The sequence below is a fragment of the Podarcis muralis genome, chromosome 5 (genome assembly GCF_964188315.1).
Source record: "Podarcis muralis chromosome 5, rPodMur119.hap1.1, whole genome shotgun sequence".
Classification (NCBI taxonomy): Eukaryota; Metazoa; Chordata; class Lepidosauria; order Squamata; family Lacertidae; genus Podarcis; species Podarcis muralis.
This window is the reverse complement of record NC_135659.1, coordinates 52,237,672-52,252,860: the sequence shown is the minus strand read 5'-3', so window position 1 is coordinate 52,252,860 and position 15,189 is coordinate 52,237,672. Positions and strand designations below refer to the sequence as shown.

Sequence of the window (15,189 nt, the reverse complement as noted above, 5' to 3'; positions counted from 1 at the left end):
GATTATCCATTGTTGCAAGCCAGAATGAATAAGGGAGGGGAAATGGTGGATAATGCCATTGCTTCTGCAAATGTGTAAATAATGTCCACCCATAATGAAGATACTCAAGCCCTTCTGCTCCGTCCCATGCTGGGTCTCTCACTTTCAGCCTCATTTACTTGTAATGGCTCATTAGAGCTGGTCAAATGCTTCATTACTCTTCTGGTCTGAGCACTTGTGTGGCGGACATAGCATACATGCAGGCAGGAGAATAGAGGCCGCAGAGCAGCCGGAGAAGGTGCCCTTGTGCCACAAGGTTGGGTACTGCATGCACAAGAGTGAATGTGCACAAGAGCACTTTGGCTAGCAGAGCAAACTCTCCAAGCAACTGGTTTTATTTTGTGGTGCAACTGCAGCTGCCCTCTACATAAGATCTGCTGCCCTCACAAAGTTCTCTGCCAGTTCTTTCTGAAACCTGTGCCAGGTTGTGAGCTCCAGCTTGGCACTCAACTCAGTCGTCGTCTTCTTAAACTAGAGGAATGAAGCCACAATATCATAAATGGCTGTTGCTGAAAGAACGATTGTAGAGCCACAGATTACTTTGTCATTTAGCACTTTATCAGTCTCGTTTCATTTATCACTGCATTATTCTGCATTTCATTTCCCTGTGACTTCATTGGTTACAGTCCCCTCCATGTCCCCAGGCATGTGTATATATACATATACCTGTAATTCAGAGTAACACTTCATGCATCTAATGGGCTGTAGTTCACAAAAGCTATGCCACAGTGAATTTATTAGTCTTTAAGGCACTGCAAATACCTTCCTTGTTTTTGCTGCCCCCTGGAATTCGACATTTATTGTTTTGTTTCCCCAAGAAGTGTCAGAAATTTAGTTCTAATCTTGGAACTTGGGGAACGTGTAGTTATTTCTCAGTAATGTAAAAATGGGCTCTAGAATATTATTTATTACTATTCTGCATGTTCTAGGACTTAGCCCTGCCACTGAACCAGGTTCCAGAGACAAAATGTGGCTCAAATTAAGCCAGGCAGGTGTTTCCTGCTGAGCATCCACAAAAGCAGCTGCTATGGGCACGTTTTTTCTGTGTTTCACAGAATTCCTGTGCATGAAGTCAAAGAGGCTATTTAAGATCTCCGCTTTCAGACTGGCAGAATTTGGTCAACAGGCATCTCCGCAGGGGCTAAAAGTGAGACCAGTGTACGCCTCTCCCTTGAGCAGGGCAATAGGAAGCCTCCACTAGAACAGAGAACATGGTCCTCCCTAAACATATGTCTTCTGGCAGGCATTAAAAAAAAGATATGAGCGTAGCATGTGTTGGAACAGAGCCAGCCAATTTTGTATTGCTTTTTTGGTTGCAGCTTGCCAGTCCCTTGTATGACTTGGAAGCCTTTGCATGTGAGAAGCCCCATGTGAATCCTGCTGTATTCAGGGCTTATGCTAGAGCTTCAAGGACAGCCATGAGTTAGTCTGCTGTTCAGTGTGGAACATAATGCCCAGTGGGTGTTCCTTGACATATAACCCCCTAGGGTGATGTGTTTATAACGGCATAATAGGTATTATAAACCACTTAGTCACTACCCGCCAGGCCTGATGCTCAATTGGCTGCATCTCCAAAGCCTATAATTTGGCTCTTCGTGTGTCTGAGGCTGGCAACTTGTTCTCAGCTGGACCATTCCTTTCTGGCACTGAGGGAGGCCACTTTCTAGCTGATGTGGTTCTGAATGTTCCATTACTGTGGAGAGGAGGTTTGTTTTCACGATGTCTGTTAATTCCCTGGGTGCTCATGAGGAAAATTGCAGGTGGGCAGCTTGGGGCTATTGTACCGAGGGACAACTCAGAATTAAGCAAGGAAGAGACCTGATCAGTGATCTTTGTCTGCTCTCCTCTCTCTCAAACTCACCAGAAGAAGTATGCAGCCAGCCCCTACTCAGATGAGATTGTGATGGAGGTTTCAGCAAAACAGCAGGATGAACCAGAGATGCTGTGGGTGATGGGGCCTGTCCTGGCTGTCATCTTAATCATCATCATTGTCATTGCTATCCTGCTCTTCAAAAGGTGAGCACACGCCTATGCCCGTGCAATGTGGTGGTGTCCATGGTGCAGTATTGTGCCAAGCTCAAGAACATTTACATTGAGCAAACTATATGATAAATCCAAGGACACTGTCTCTTCTGGGGGATGTGGTCTGAACCTTCCTGAAGGTGTTTCTCAATGGAGCCTGCAAAACTGCTATGTAAGGCAAGCCCTAGGAAGGGATGGGGAGCATGGGATCACATTCAGTGGTCTCTGCATTTCATTTTGTGTTGGGAAGGTATATACTGGAAGTGAACTGGGGCTGTGTCAGTGCCAGATGAACTGTGAAGCCATAGGACATGGCTTCTGCTTAGTGGTTCTAGGGTGATGACCTGGATCACCATGCCTCAGATTAAGTAAAAGGCTCTGGCCAACAAATGCCTACATCCCTTGGTTTATTCAGAGGCCTGGTGCTTTTCCCCAAGTCTTCTTGGCTCCAAGAATGAACCCTCCATGTGGTAACAGGGACCCTTTGTTCCAGAGATTTGTCCTCAGCCTAGTCATAGGTGTTCTGATCCATGATCTGGGACATGGGTGTCAAGTGCTTGGGCTGTTAAAAGAAGCAGGAGCTGCTCATTTGGTTACAGGGAGTGCTTACTCTCCCATCTTTGCTCTGGGAAGCTGTCATCATTTTTCTCCAACTAAATGTGCATAATAACACCAAGAGGGGAGGTGACTTTGGGTTATTGCATGCACAATTAGTACCTTTTTGTAACCTGGATTTCCTCTTTTTTTCCTATTTCTGCTGTCCCTGGATCTAGCAAACAAGAAAGGTAGACATCTGCCCTCCTCCCCCCCACCCTTACTAATCCTTTGCTTTGTCTGTTTCACATCCACTGTTTCATCTTGTTAAAAACAGTAAGCATAAGTCTTCCTATCCAGACTAATCTGGCTTTTGGATATTGCTCTGCCTACCTAGCCATTGTGGTGTCCTAAACTCCTTTAGCCTTCTCTTGCTGTTATATTTAAATAAATGGCTTCACAAGTAAGGTGTGACAGAGTTTTAGAAAATTCCTTTTCAGTGCTTTTGGTGTTCCAGGATTTGTGGGGTTATTTGCCCCCTATATTGATCAAGGATGTGACATTACCATGAGCTGACTCTAGTTCCTTGGCATAATCAGCATGCTCTATAAACCAGTTAATAAGGCCTTGCTCTGAGCTGTTCCCTTTTCAGTGTCACTGTGTGTGTCCTACAAAGGTCTCCCACTGCTTGCTGACTTTGGTGTCTAGCTGATTCTTAGTAAATCTGGAAGTAATGCTGTTACAACAGAGTGACACTGACTTTCAGCAGGAGGCAGGAACCAAAGCAAAGTTTTAGGCTTATTTCAACAATGGTCCCCTTTGGTGATAAATTCAAGTTGATGCAGGGCTCTTATTTCAGATGTTGTAATGTGGTGGCTGCTTTATAAATGACTCCCCACTTCATGCATGCATGTGCATACAGCTGAACAAACTTTTGTTTTCTCCCCTCACAGCACAGAGAGCTCGTGAGGCACCATGCTAATTGTGGCAATTTCTCCCTTCTAACAAATAGAGTTGTGCCGTCAGGCATAGTAAAAAAATCCTTTGCAGGGTGCTATCAACAGTGTCTCCAGGTTAATCATAAGTGCTTTGGGCTTCTGACGTGTTTGAAAGAGCAACAGATACACACACCTCTCTGCTGAATTGCCTGCAGGATTGTAGCACAGTGCTCCTTAATACCAGGCTGGGGTGTTTCTGTTTCTGTTGAATACCCCTCCCCGTGGCTTAGTTACCCCAGAAAACACATTGCAACTTTAAGAGGCAACACCATATGAGGTTTTTTGGTTTAATGGTAGCCACTGGACATCACTGATAACTCTTCTTGTCATGCCAAAATTTCCTGTAAATGTCTCCCATTTAATCACTGAGCAGGTTCATCTCTGCTTAGCTAGTGAAATCTACTAGGATAAGAGCCTAGGGTGGTGGAGCTGCAGGCATAAATATAGCATGAAGAGACAACAGTGTATTTTATTGTTCCATTAACACACGCCTGGGGGGCCTTCAGCCACTCAAGACAAGTATTAATGGACCAATAAAATTCACCCTGAAGAGCCCTTACCCTATTATATTACAACTCTTCACATTTTAAATAATTTTTTTAATACTTGGCAAAATCTTAAGTATATTCATCCACCACAGGAAATAGTTCCCAACACTGGTGTGTGGAAGATGGAAGTGGAACTGGAGATTTTGTAAGCCTGTGTCTGGCTCTGGGGAGGGGGTTACCAGTCCCCCTTACAGCTAGGTGCATTATTGAGTCTGCTACAGGGTCATCTTGAAGCTCTCTGCCATTTGGTCCATGCCCAGATCTACCTTCTGAGCTGCACCTTCTCTTCCTTTAGGAAAAGGGCCAATTCACCCTCCGCCAAGGATGAACATTCCATTGGCCTGAAGGACTCCTTGCTGGCCCATTCCTCTGATCCTGTTGAAATGAGGCGACTCAACTACCAAACACCAGGTAGGTACCACTTGACGGCCCCAGAGAGGCCCGTGCTCCTTTTACTGGCAGAAGTTTGTGATAAGAGAGCCTCTTCTTCCCTTTGCAGTGTTGTGTGCACCTTCTCAGGCTAGGTTCAGAGGCCAGTGTGGCTCAATACACTGTTGCTCACGTGTATATCTGACATTGGCAACAGTCAGAATGGGGATGGCAGGCTTTCTGTTGGCTCAATAGCCTGACCATACATGCATCACAAGGTGCTGGAAGGCATAGCGTGACAAAGAACAGGCTCTAATGGAGCCCTTGTCATGATTTATCTTATATTCCATAGATAACACTCAGTTTTTTGGCCCACATCGTGCTTTCCAGATATGGTCTCAAAATTAGCCAGCAAAAGGAAAGTCCAACATGCCAGTAGGTCCACTGTCAAGTAGCAGGTAGGCAGGTTCATGATTCAGCTCCTGCAGTGCTTCCAACTCTTAAGGTACTTTGCAGTTGTAATAGATGCTGCTTAGCTGTGTCAGCAAAACAATCTGTCTTCAACAGAGTCTATTTCCTAGATTTCTTGCTTTGTGGAGGGCCTCACATCCTCATCTGAGGCAGGATGTGGTTTGCATTCTATCGTGTTAGAGTTGAAGCAACCTATTCCTTCCTTATTTAGATTGTGGGATTCATGAAGGCTATTGAATGATGTTAGCGGTCAGTGGGGGCTTCTAGCTCAGTACACCCAGACTCTACCTAGCAAGATGTGACCTGTATTCCTTTTCCTCAAAACTATTTGTCCTCCTATAATAGATTTTGGGAGGAAAGCAGTTGCAGGAAGGGAATTGGAAGTTGTGTCCTGTGACTATGTGCAGCGCTGCTCTCTTGTCTCTCTCTCTAGGCTTGAGTCCTTTACCTCATACTGCCTTGCAGATGGGTCAGAGGACGGGGGCTTTTGTGGGTTGTACGCACACAGCTTGTAGAATTGGGAGCACGACCCACCCGATTAGTGTAAAGTCATTATTCCACCAGATGGTTTGCAGAGTCCAACATGACAGGAGAGTTAGAGGTCTAGTCCAGAGGGGTCACAGAGAGAAGATAGAGGCATGGACATGGTGCAGAGTTGTATGTGCTAACAAGGGATGTTGCACAAAAGGGAAGCTTGACAAAAGAAAGCGAGTTAGCCTCATAGTGTATACGCAATCCCCCCCACATATTCTCAGGTGTGACCATACTTGCTGAGCTGCTAGCTTGAGCTTTTGCACCCTTTTATCTTCTCAGGTGGGGACGCGGGTGGCGCTGTGGGTAAAAGCCTCAGTGCCTAGGGCTTGCCGGTCGAAAGGTCGGCGGTTCGAATCCCCGTGGCGGGGTGCGCTCCCGTTGCTCGGTCCCAGCGCCTGCCAACCTAGCAGTTCGAAAGCACCCCCGGGTGCAAGTAGATAAATAGGGACCGCTTACTGGTGGGAAGGTAAACGGCGTTTCCGTGTGCTGCGCTGGCTTGCCAGATGCAGCTTTGTCACGCTGGCCACGTGACCCGGAAATGTCTCCGGACAGCGCTGGCCCCCGGCCTCTTAAGTGAGATGGGCGCACAACCCTAGAGTCTGTCAAGACTGGCCCGTACGGGCAGGGGTACCTTTACCTTTTATCTTCTCAGGTGCCCAGTAGGGAACAATCAGTGTACAAAAAAAGTTCTGGTATTATTGTTTCAGCCTGAGACACTTAGTTGCCTCCACCTAGCCTCACTCTCTTCTGTGATGGATGGATGCCTTCTGTGGGCCAGACAGCAGCAACTAAACCCTGAGCAGTCTCATAGTTGATATCCCTTCTGGCAAATGTAGAGGCAGGAAAGGCCTTGCTCAGTACATAATTAATCAAGCTGCTGTTATTAAATATTAAGCTTATCACTTTAATAGTTTCCACTTCAGACACAGGTTCTTGCGTGAATTGTCAGCTCCTTTGTTCTCATGTTCCATTTTGCAGACTTGTGGCAGGTCAGGCAGGGTGATGTCGCTACTAAGCGATTGGGTGAATTTTGACTACACCTTGGTTCCAAGGCTCTGCTGCTGTCTCATGTAGGAGGGAAGCATGGTCTTGGAAAGCAGCATGTGCTGGGAATCGGAACTGTTTCCTGGCCAACAAGCAAAGCCATCTATCATGTCTGTTGTGGGGAAATCCTCTTTGTGAAATAATCCTGGTTGTACTTGGTGCTTGTCTTAATACATCACCCTCCATGCTGCCACATGTGTAGCAAGCATCAAGCTGCAATTCCCATCCCTGAAAATAGGAATGTGAAGGTTGTGGTGGGGATTTTTGTGCTGCCCTTTGACCCTCCTCTGTCGCATCTTTAACTCTTACCTCAGCAACAGCTAATGGGATTTCTGTTCTTTCAGGTGCCAGTGGCCCCAGTTGCCCGAATATCTCAAGTTAGTTTTCTCTCCTCCTCCTTTTTCTTCTTCCTCACTATCTTTTCCCCGCCTCTTTCTTTCTCATCTTTTTTGTTCAGTGTCATGAAGGTCAACCTCACTCACCACAGACTTAGTGCTAACCCTTCTCTTGCTAGTGAGCCAGGCTGTCCCCCACAAACTAGTCTCTGGTGCTACTCACATACAATGCATGTGAAGAAAGAAAGAGAGATTAACACGTCACAGTTTTCCAAACAATGAAATTCATAAATCAGCCAGCAAAATTGCAATCTTGACTGAGCACATGAGGCTGCAGCAGCTCTTTCTTTGGTATGTTATAGGACCCCAACTTAGGGAAGCAAGGCCTGGCTGCAGATGCAAAGGATGCACTTATATCATGTGGAGGCCATACAGCATCTCCTCCAAAATGAAAAGGAAGTGTTCTCTATCCAAATGTAGTCCAGCAAGCTAGGACTTGCTCATCTCCTCCATATGCTCCTCAGCCACTGTTTTGCAGGCAGCACCTTATTGGAATGCCTTAAGCCCAAATGTATTTATTTCGTCATTCAGTCATTCTTAAACCCAGTTCAGGTTACACAGGTATAAAAACAATGATATTATTATTATTATTATTATTATTATTATTATTATTATACCACCCTTCATCCAAGGATCACAGGGCGGTTTACAATATAAAACTACAAAAATACATACTATAGTAACAAACAAAAACCACCCACACAAACAGTTTAAAAGGTCATAGATTGTCTAATTAGCCAAATGCCTGGGAGAAAAGGAATGAAGAAGGGCCTCAGATGATGATTGCAGGGTTCAGGTTGGTTGATATGAGGAGAGGTGGTCCTCGAGGTACAATACAAAATAATACATGAGAGTAGCAGAAATTAAAATTTACAAAACCAAGTCCTGGGGATAATTCCATAAAATCCCAACACTTAAAAATGTTTGTGAAAACAAAAAGGTTTTGAGCTGATGCAAAAAGGATAACTCCATGGGCACTGACCCTTGATGTGGGACATCAAAAGGGGACTTTTGTTCACATCTTAACAACTAGGCGGGACAGTACTGGGAGTGGTGCTCCTTCAGGGGTCCTGAGTCATGCAGGACTTAATAGGTCAGTGAGAGTACATTGGATTGATCTCAGAAATGTATTGGAAGCCTGTGTAAATCCTGTAGAATTAGAATGATTCCAGGTGGTTGACCCACTAACCAAATGGGCTGCTGCATTTTCCTCTAACTGCAACTTCTGAACCATCTGCAAGAGTAGTCCCTCATGCAGCTGCTCTTTTATTCTTTTGCTCTCTCTGCCTATGTCTTAATGAATGTAAAGTGCAGTGTGTCACCTACAAATACTGTCTTAATTTTCTGAACTTCTGGTGGACAAAGGAGAAGGATGGGATTTTGCTCTATATTGTGCCTGTAAAGTTTACTTTGGCTCTGGCCTCCACGGCAAGAGGAAAATGCGGGGGGGGGGGGGCAGGAATTGCTGCAGATTTTACTTCCTATTGATACTTTGAGAATTGCAGAGGAACAGAGATGAGGTTTAACTTGTAAGAAGAACAGATCCTGTCTCTTGATTAGGGGCTGGTGTAAGTCTACTTTGTGAGATTGTGCATCATTGCACAGTCATCAAACTCAAGAAGGCTAGATGCACAAAAGCTTACTTTCCAGACCCTCTTTGCTCCCTACCTATCACTAGGCAAAATATTCTTTGATAAGGAATGGTTTTTAATTGCCCAGCTATTAGATACAGGATTTCTTGGTGCCTTTCTTATAGATGCATGGCTGTGAGTGCTTAAGACTTGTCCGCTGCCTCAGTCACTGAGAACATGAGAGTGGGCTGTTGAGAGATACAGAAAGTGGTCCCAGGGCCCAGTGAACAATGCTGGCATCTGTTCAGGATCTCTGTATCTGTACTGTAGTGTGCACTGTCTGAATGGAATGCAGGGCGCAGACTCCAAGGGCTTTGTACTTTATTGCCTAGGCCCCTTCCAGCCTCAGTCCATACAGCAGTATCTTCACCCTTTTTGGCCTGGTATTATATGTAGAAGCCATCTGGCTGGTCGCTGTCTCATCAGAGCATGCACACATACATTGTGCCATTGCGTGGGCACTGCATGCCATGTTTCCTCACTCATGTTCCATCCATCGCGCCACATTGCCATTTGGTCTGCTGTGCGCATGTGCGGGAACATTCTTCAACTGTGCAATAACTTCTTACCCTGCTACCTCCCCTCCTTATGTTTGATCTGGTAGGCATGCGTGATCATCCTCCCATTCCAGTGACGGACCTCGCAGACAACATCGACCGACTGAAGGCCAATGATGGGCTGAAGTTTTCCCAGGAATATGAGGTGAGTCTGCTTGGGTGTTTATCTTGGATCTGTATTCTTCCAGGCTCAGGGGTCAACAACCTGGTGCCCTCCGGATTTTTGGACTGCAACTCCCATGAGCCCCAGCCAGAGAGTTAATGAGAGTTGTGATTTAGAATGTCTCGATAGCACCGGAATGGTTGCTTTTGACCTGGACAATAGTTTTGTCTGCCGCTCCTCAGCCCAACCTAACATTGCAGAACTTACAAAAGAATTCTGCCCATAACTGCCCTATATGCTGGAAAAAAGTGTAAAATGTAATGTGTGAACGGTCAAGTGCAGACCTGTTTTGCTTCCAGTATATAGAGAAATATAGATATAGATTCTCACATTATGTTTTGCACACTTTCTGTTAGTTATTAATTATATTGGAAAAGGTTACAGTTTCAGTACCCTCAGAGTGCTGTTTATGCTGTGATGGAGGCCAAAATAGTGGTATTGAGAGGCCAGGAATTATGGTGGCTTTTGCAGGCAAACTCCTTCTCTCCACGATGAACCATTTACTAGGCAGATGATTAATTTGAAAAATTGCTATGTTGGAAAAAGTTCCCTTGTAGCTATTAGAGTCACAGTAGCAGGATAAATGTTTTCCTGTGCTTGCAGCATGCCCTGTAGGGCCCACTTCAGCTGTGAGGGGCTTAAATCATAAATAAAACTCTTCTCATATGTGTAGAGGGGGAGGATAAATTGAGGAAGTGTCCTTTTCATGCATTATTGGTCCTGCTTGAATTGTTATCTTCTTTTGCCCCTGACCTCCCCTTGCAGCAGCATATCTCCCTTGATTCAGGGGATGTGATACAAGCATTGCCCAGAAGGCAAGATTATAGAGGCCAGGGAGAAGCACTGGCTGGCTAAAGGCTAGCATGTGAAAGAGGCACCCAAGCCTAGCAAGGTTTGGAAAGACTGTTAACCACACACTGCTGATCCACAGCATTTAGCAGGGAAGGACACAAAAAGGAGTATGTTTTCCAGGAACTCCCAGCTGGGTGAGTGCTTATGAGCCTGTTAGCCTGCCAGGACCCAAAATCCCACATGCAAGCCCATTTCTAATTGGGCTCTTGTTTTCATAGATCATTGTGACAGGATCCATTTTTTTCTGGAGTGTGGTACGAAAGAGGACCATGGGCAACATTAGCTACAATAGTATCAGGGCTGGTGGGGGGTGCTGAGTGTTCTCACTCTTATAGGGGGCTTCAATCACACTTTAAAGAACACACTATCTCTTAAAAGTAGTCATTAGATACAATTCTGACTTGCAACCTTCCAATCCCTCTCTCTCAAATTCCAGTTTCAAGTAAACATCAGCTGCATTTACCATGATTAAGTAGCTATTAAGGAAGGAACTAATTTTGGTATATGGGTTTTTCTTGGGGATTCTGCTGCCTTGTACCCCTGTCTGAACCATTCATCTTTGTTAAGTCCAGGGCAGGCTGAGTAACAGGAGAGGATTTCCCCACTAGCGCAGGGAGAAGGCATACTGAAGCAATACTCACTCAGAAAGTTGGAAAATAAAGAAATAACCCTTTATTGCTTTTTGTCCTTGTCACTACTGGAGAAAATTTGAACTTTCAGGCCTAGCAAGCACTTTGATACCACAGGCACTCTGTTAGGGCCATGGCTGTGTGGTGTGGAAGAAGAAATCTAGAATAGTAGGTAGATGATTCAGGAGCAGTCTTGTGTATCTAAGCTGAGTAGTGGAAGAGCAATATAGGGCTGAGATGTGGGGATATACTGAGACATTGAGAAGGCATTCTGCATCACAACACAGATCACAGTTTTTCCTCTCAGCCTAATCCTGTGAGTTCAAGAACCCAGCTAATTGAACTGGGTTTGCAGCTGGCTGAAGCAGCAAGAAGGAAAGGGGAAGCAGTTTGGATCAGCCCTTGAGGCTATTTGTGTGCTCATTAATTTGGGTAGAATTGCATGTTACGTTTCTCACACAAACCTAGCCACAAAACCGCTGCATAAAGGACATGCTCAAAGCCATAGGTAATTCAGAGGTCTGCATACTTAATACTTCAGCCACAGGAATGGAACAGCATTAGGAGTTCCTGCTCAGGGCAAAACCTAGCTCATAAGCAAAATAAGAAACACTACAGTTCCTAGCCTCAACTTCAGGACCTCAGGGGTAGTAGTAGAGAAAGTGTGGTCAAGCACTGTGCCAGCAGCCTGCAGAGGGTGTAGCTGCGCTAGAATTGGGAGCGGAAAAAGGATTTGCCCAGCAAAACAGCTGCCTGGTGCTGCCAGTGCTGGTTATGAGCCCTTGTGGATCTCAAGTCAGTGTGTCATTCTCCATGTGACTTGCACAGACCATAAGGAGTGGAAGTGGCGTAGCTCATTGTTGCTCTTGATAGGTCTGGATGTCAAACCACAGAGAGAGCATCTTTAGCTCCTACAGCACACTGAACCTTGGAGAGAATTTACAGCCAGGGATTAATAGAATTAAATAAGCACAATCATGCCAGCATGTTAATTATTTATCTACACTCTTGCTGTGCTAGAGCAATGCTTGTATTTGAGCTCCTCCTGTTGGACTGTTGCCTGTACTGCAGACAGGCTGTGCCCACAAGATACTCAAAGCAGGTGGTCTGCCAGACTGTGGATAAATATTAGGCAATTTTGAGGTGGGGCCAGTCTTCCTCCTCGGCTCAGTGAGTGAGCAAGTGAGATTCCTTCTGTCACTGACTAGCAAGCTGGAGTGCTTCCTCCTCCCCCCCCCCCCCGCACGGTCACATGCAAATAGGAAGCAGATGCTGTGTGTTGTGCAGTAAGTGAATTAGCTAGAGCTCTTTTCCTTGTATCTGTCAATGAGGTGAGAAGACTAGTGCTGCTGCTGCTGCTGCTGCTGCTGCTGCTGCTGCTGCTGCTGCTGCTGCTGCTGCTGCTGCTCATGATCCTTTCTAGGCTTCCACGTTGCCCCTTCTCTTGGGTTCAAAATATATTCAGGTCTTTGAAACAATTGCAGCATCATGCTCTGACAGATACATTCACTGGAATGTTATACGGTGGTGAGGAACAAATTTTAGCTTTATTGACCTGCCATGTAATGTGTTGGCATGCATCTGTCTTGGGAGACAATGGAGGAGTGCGCTTTTGAGGGTGAAGTCAAACCATCGGACAGTTATAGCACCTGCTGTGGCTGTAGAGACCGATACGGGAGAGAGATGTTGCAGCTGGGGCACATGAAGAAGTCCAGCAGTCATTCCTCCCTGGTCACTGCTGTGGATAGATGACCTGACTGCCTCCAAGCACTGCGGTCATCTGCAAGGGATTCCCACACGGTGGGGTTTATGTTGTCAGCCTCCATGTCTTGTTTGCAGACATCTTGGTCTGCTAACAGGCCTGGTGCCTGAAGCCAGCTCCCCATAGAGGATGTCCTTGGGGACCCTGCTGTCTTCCATTCTGTGGACACGACCAAGTTAATGTAGACGTGTCTGAGACAGAAGTCTACTTCCTTGTAGAACTGGTCCCTGGTCTGTATTTCAGGGCACATAGTGGGAGTGTAGATGCTCAAGACATTAACCAGACAGGAAGTGGTTGAAAAGCAGAGGGAAAGCAAGCATTCTGAGCCCTCTGTCAGCTGTTCTATTGTAGGCAGATGGGAGTTCCTCATTGCAAAGCCTATGCCACAATTTCGTGGTTCTTCTGGGTTCCCAAGGTGTAAGTTCTTCTCTCTGAGGCAGCCATTTGAAGTGAGTTTGGTCTCCTGTAGAGTGGCAACGGCAATGTTGAGCATTTTCAGCTCACAGTCAATGTTGGCTGTCTTTCAGGAGTTATTGACCTGCAGCAGGTCGGTGGACAAGCCAGGACACATAGTCCTGATGTTCCAGCTTGCTAGGTGCAAGAGGGTTTATTTCTTTTTTGCCTGGTGCAGTTGTTTGGTCTGCTTGTTGAGTGACACCCAGCGAGACACAATGATCTCTCCCACCAACCAAGGCAACTCATAGAGCTTATAACTTACACTTGTGCCAATCAGGTTGAGCTTACAACTCGTAACTGCTGTCTCCGTGTTGTTTTTGCTGCATTTGCACCATAAAAGTGATTTCACTGAAGTGCAAGCCTGGGCAATGTTTATGGGGGTCCTGGGCTGCCCAGATGCCAAGACCTCCCTCTTGGCCTCACTGTTGTGGTCCAAAGGAAAGCAGAGCAATACATTTGGCACCAGTTGTCGAAAAGAGGCCATTCAACTGGAAAGATGCCATCCAACCATCTTAGGGGCTCCACTCCAAAGTTGTGTAGGTTTTACTACCTAGGCTGGTCATGCTAAGAGAATATCTCATGGAAGCAGGCAGAAAGAACCTCCAGTGAAGACCATGGATGGTTGGCCTACTCCCAACATTTCCAGGCATTTCATTCTCTGATCAGTTAATGGAGACCAGGTATACTTTTGCCATCTACAAAAGCAGTATCTACACTGAATTATTGGACTGTTGTGAAGAGCTGTTAACCTATCCCTGCCTCACTTTAATCATGTCAGCATAGTTAGTAGGTGGTGGCTGCAATGCTCCAAATAGATCAAAGAGGGCAAAACTACAGGCCGTGGAGCAAGTCCCTCTGTATATGTGTTGTTGTAGAAAGAGGGTGTCCTGTTTCACTCTGAATCATTTCCTTATACACCTTAGAGACTCCTAATGGTTGTAGATTTTGTCTCTTGCTTCAACTAATAATTGTCCTAACATCTCCATTGCAGAACCAGAAATATCACCCAGCATTTTTGGCACTCAGCATTTCCTTCCCCTAATTCTATCCTGCTGGATAGATTTACGACTCCCAGACTGCCATGCACCCTTCCTTATTTGGGAAGCCACAAAGAAGTCAGTTACTGAAGAAGCCCTGCAGATTCTGCTTAGCAACCACCTGCTAAGGCAATATGTTCATTGTTGCCCCTTGAAATGATAATGAAAGACTAGCAAATGCTTCCAAGCATCTGAGCTGCATCTTTTCCAGCTCTTCCTTTCCAACCATCTGCCATAGCATTAGAACCTATCAGACACTCTAGCAAGGTGCAGATATTTAGTTGTATGGTGATGGTTACAGCTAGAAAAGAGCAGTGTGGCTTGTTCCTCACTGTATCGCCTTTCCCCTCTCCAAGTATCCTGCCATGCCCCCCACTTCCAAAATCCTCCTTGGCCATCTGACCACAGAACAAAGACCTCACTGGGGTTTCCTAAGAGACTGCCTGTCACTTTAAGAGCTCAAAGCAAGTATGACAGCAAGTGTGCAGTAGCAACACCTCCTGCCCTGCTAATTAATTTGCTCACCCTTCTCTCTTGTCTCCTGTAGCAAGCAGGGTGCAAGTAAGGGAAGAGATCATTGGAGCAGGAGGTACTGCATACTCAGTCACTGCCATCAAGCTCCTGTGGCAGCAAGGGATTTCTGGAGGGTGAGCTCCTCAGTTATCCCCAGTTGCTTTCCGTCCAGGCATTCATTGGGCCCATCAAAACTACATGCAAGTTCCCACAGCCGTATCTGCTTACTGTGCTGCAATATGTCCTAGAAGTTGGAAGTTTTCTTTTCAGTGACAGACGTGACTCTGCAATTTGACACATTGCCAGTGATTGATTCAGAAGCCATTCTTTTCCCATTTAAGAAGTTTTTTTGACTTTGTATTGGTCAATGGCTGTGTTAACATGGGTGCTGCCATCATTAATACACTGGTAGTACACTAATGCACTAGCTTGCTATGGTTATGCTAGAGCACTGCCTGGAGTTCAGGGTTTAGGAATCATAACCTCTTGATGGGCACAGCAAACATGCTGGAACCAAACCATGTAGCTAGCAAGGTTTGCATCATCCCAGCCTGCTAAAAAAGTAGAGACATTGCCAACTTCTTCTCTAGCTGTGCTCCTGCACCTTTAACAAAAGGAATATTATCCTTTCAGTC

At 45.7% G+C, this 15,189-nt stretch overlaps 1 protein-coding gene across 15 annotated transcripts in view; it reads left to right on the top strand.

The window, feature by feature from the left end:
- Positions 1–15,189, top strand: part of PTPRF (protein tyrosine phosphatase receptor type F) — a 467,761-nt gene that overhangs the window by 426,201 nt on the left and 26,371 nt on the right. For 10 of the 15 annotated variants that reach the window (XM_077928818.1, XM_077928817.1, XM_077928822.1 and 7 more), the window contains 4 exons: positions 1,904–2,055; positions 4,437–4,552; positions 6,904–6,936; positions 9,190–9,287. In XM_077928818.1, the coding sequence (XP_077784944.1) occupies positions 1,904–2,055; positions 4,437–4,552; positions 6,904–6,936; positions 9,190–9,287 (399 nt within the window). The remainder of the gene's footprint in view (positions 1–1,903; positions 2,056–4,436; positions 4,553–6,903; positions 6,937–9,189; positions 9,288–15,189) is intronic. The other 5 variants (XM_077928824.1, XM_077928827.1, XM_077928829.1 and 2 more) reach the window with 1 other exon arrangement.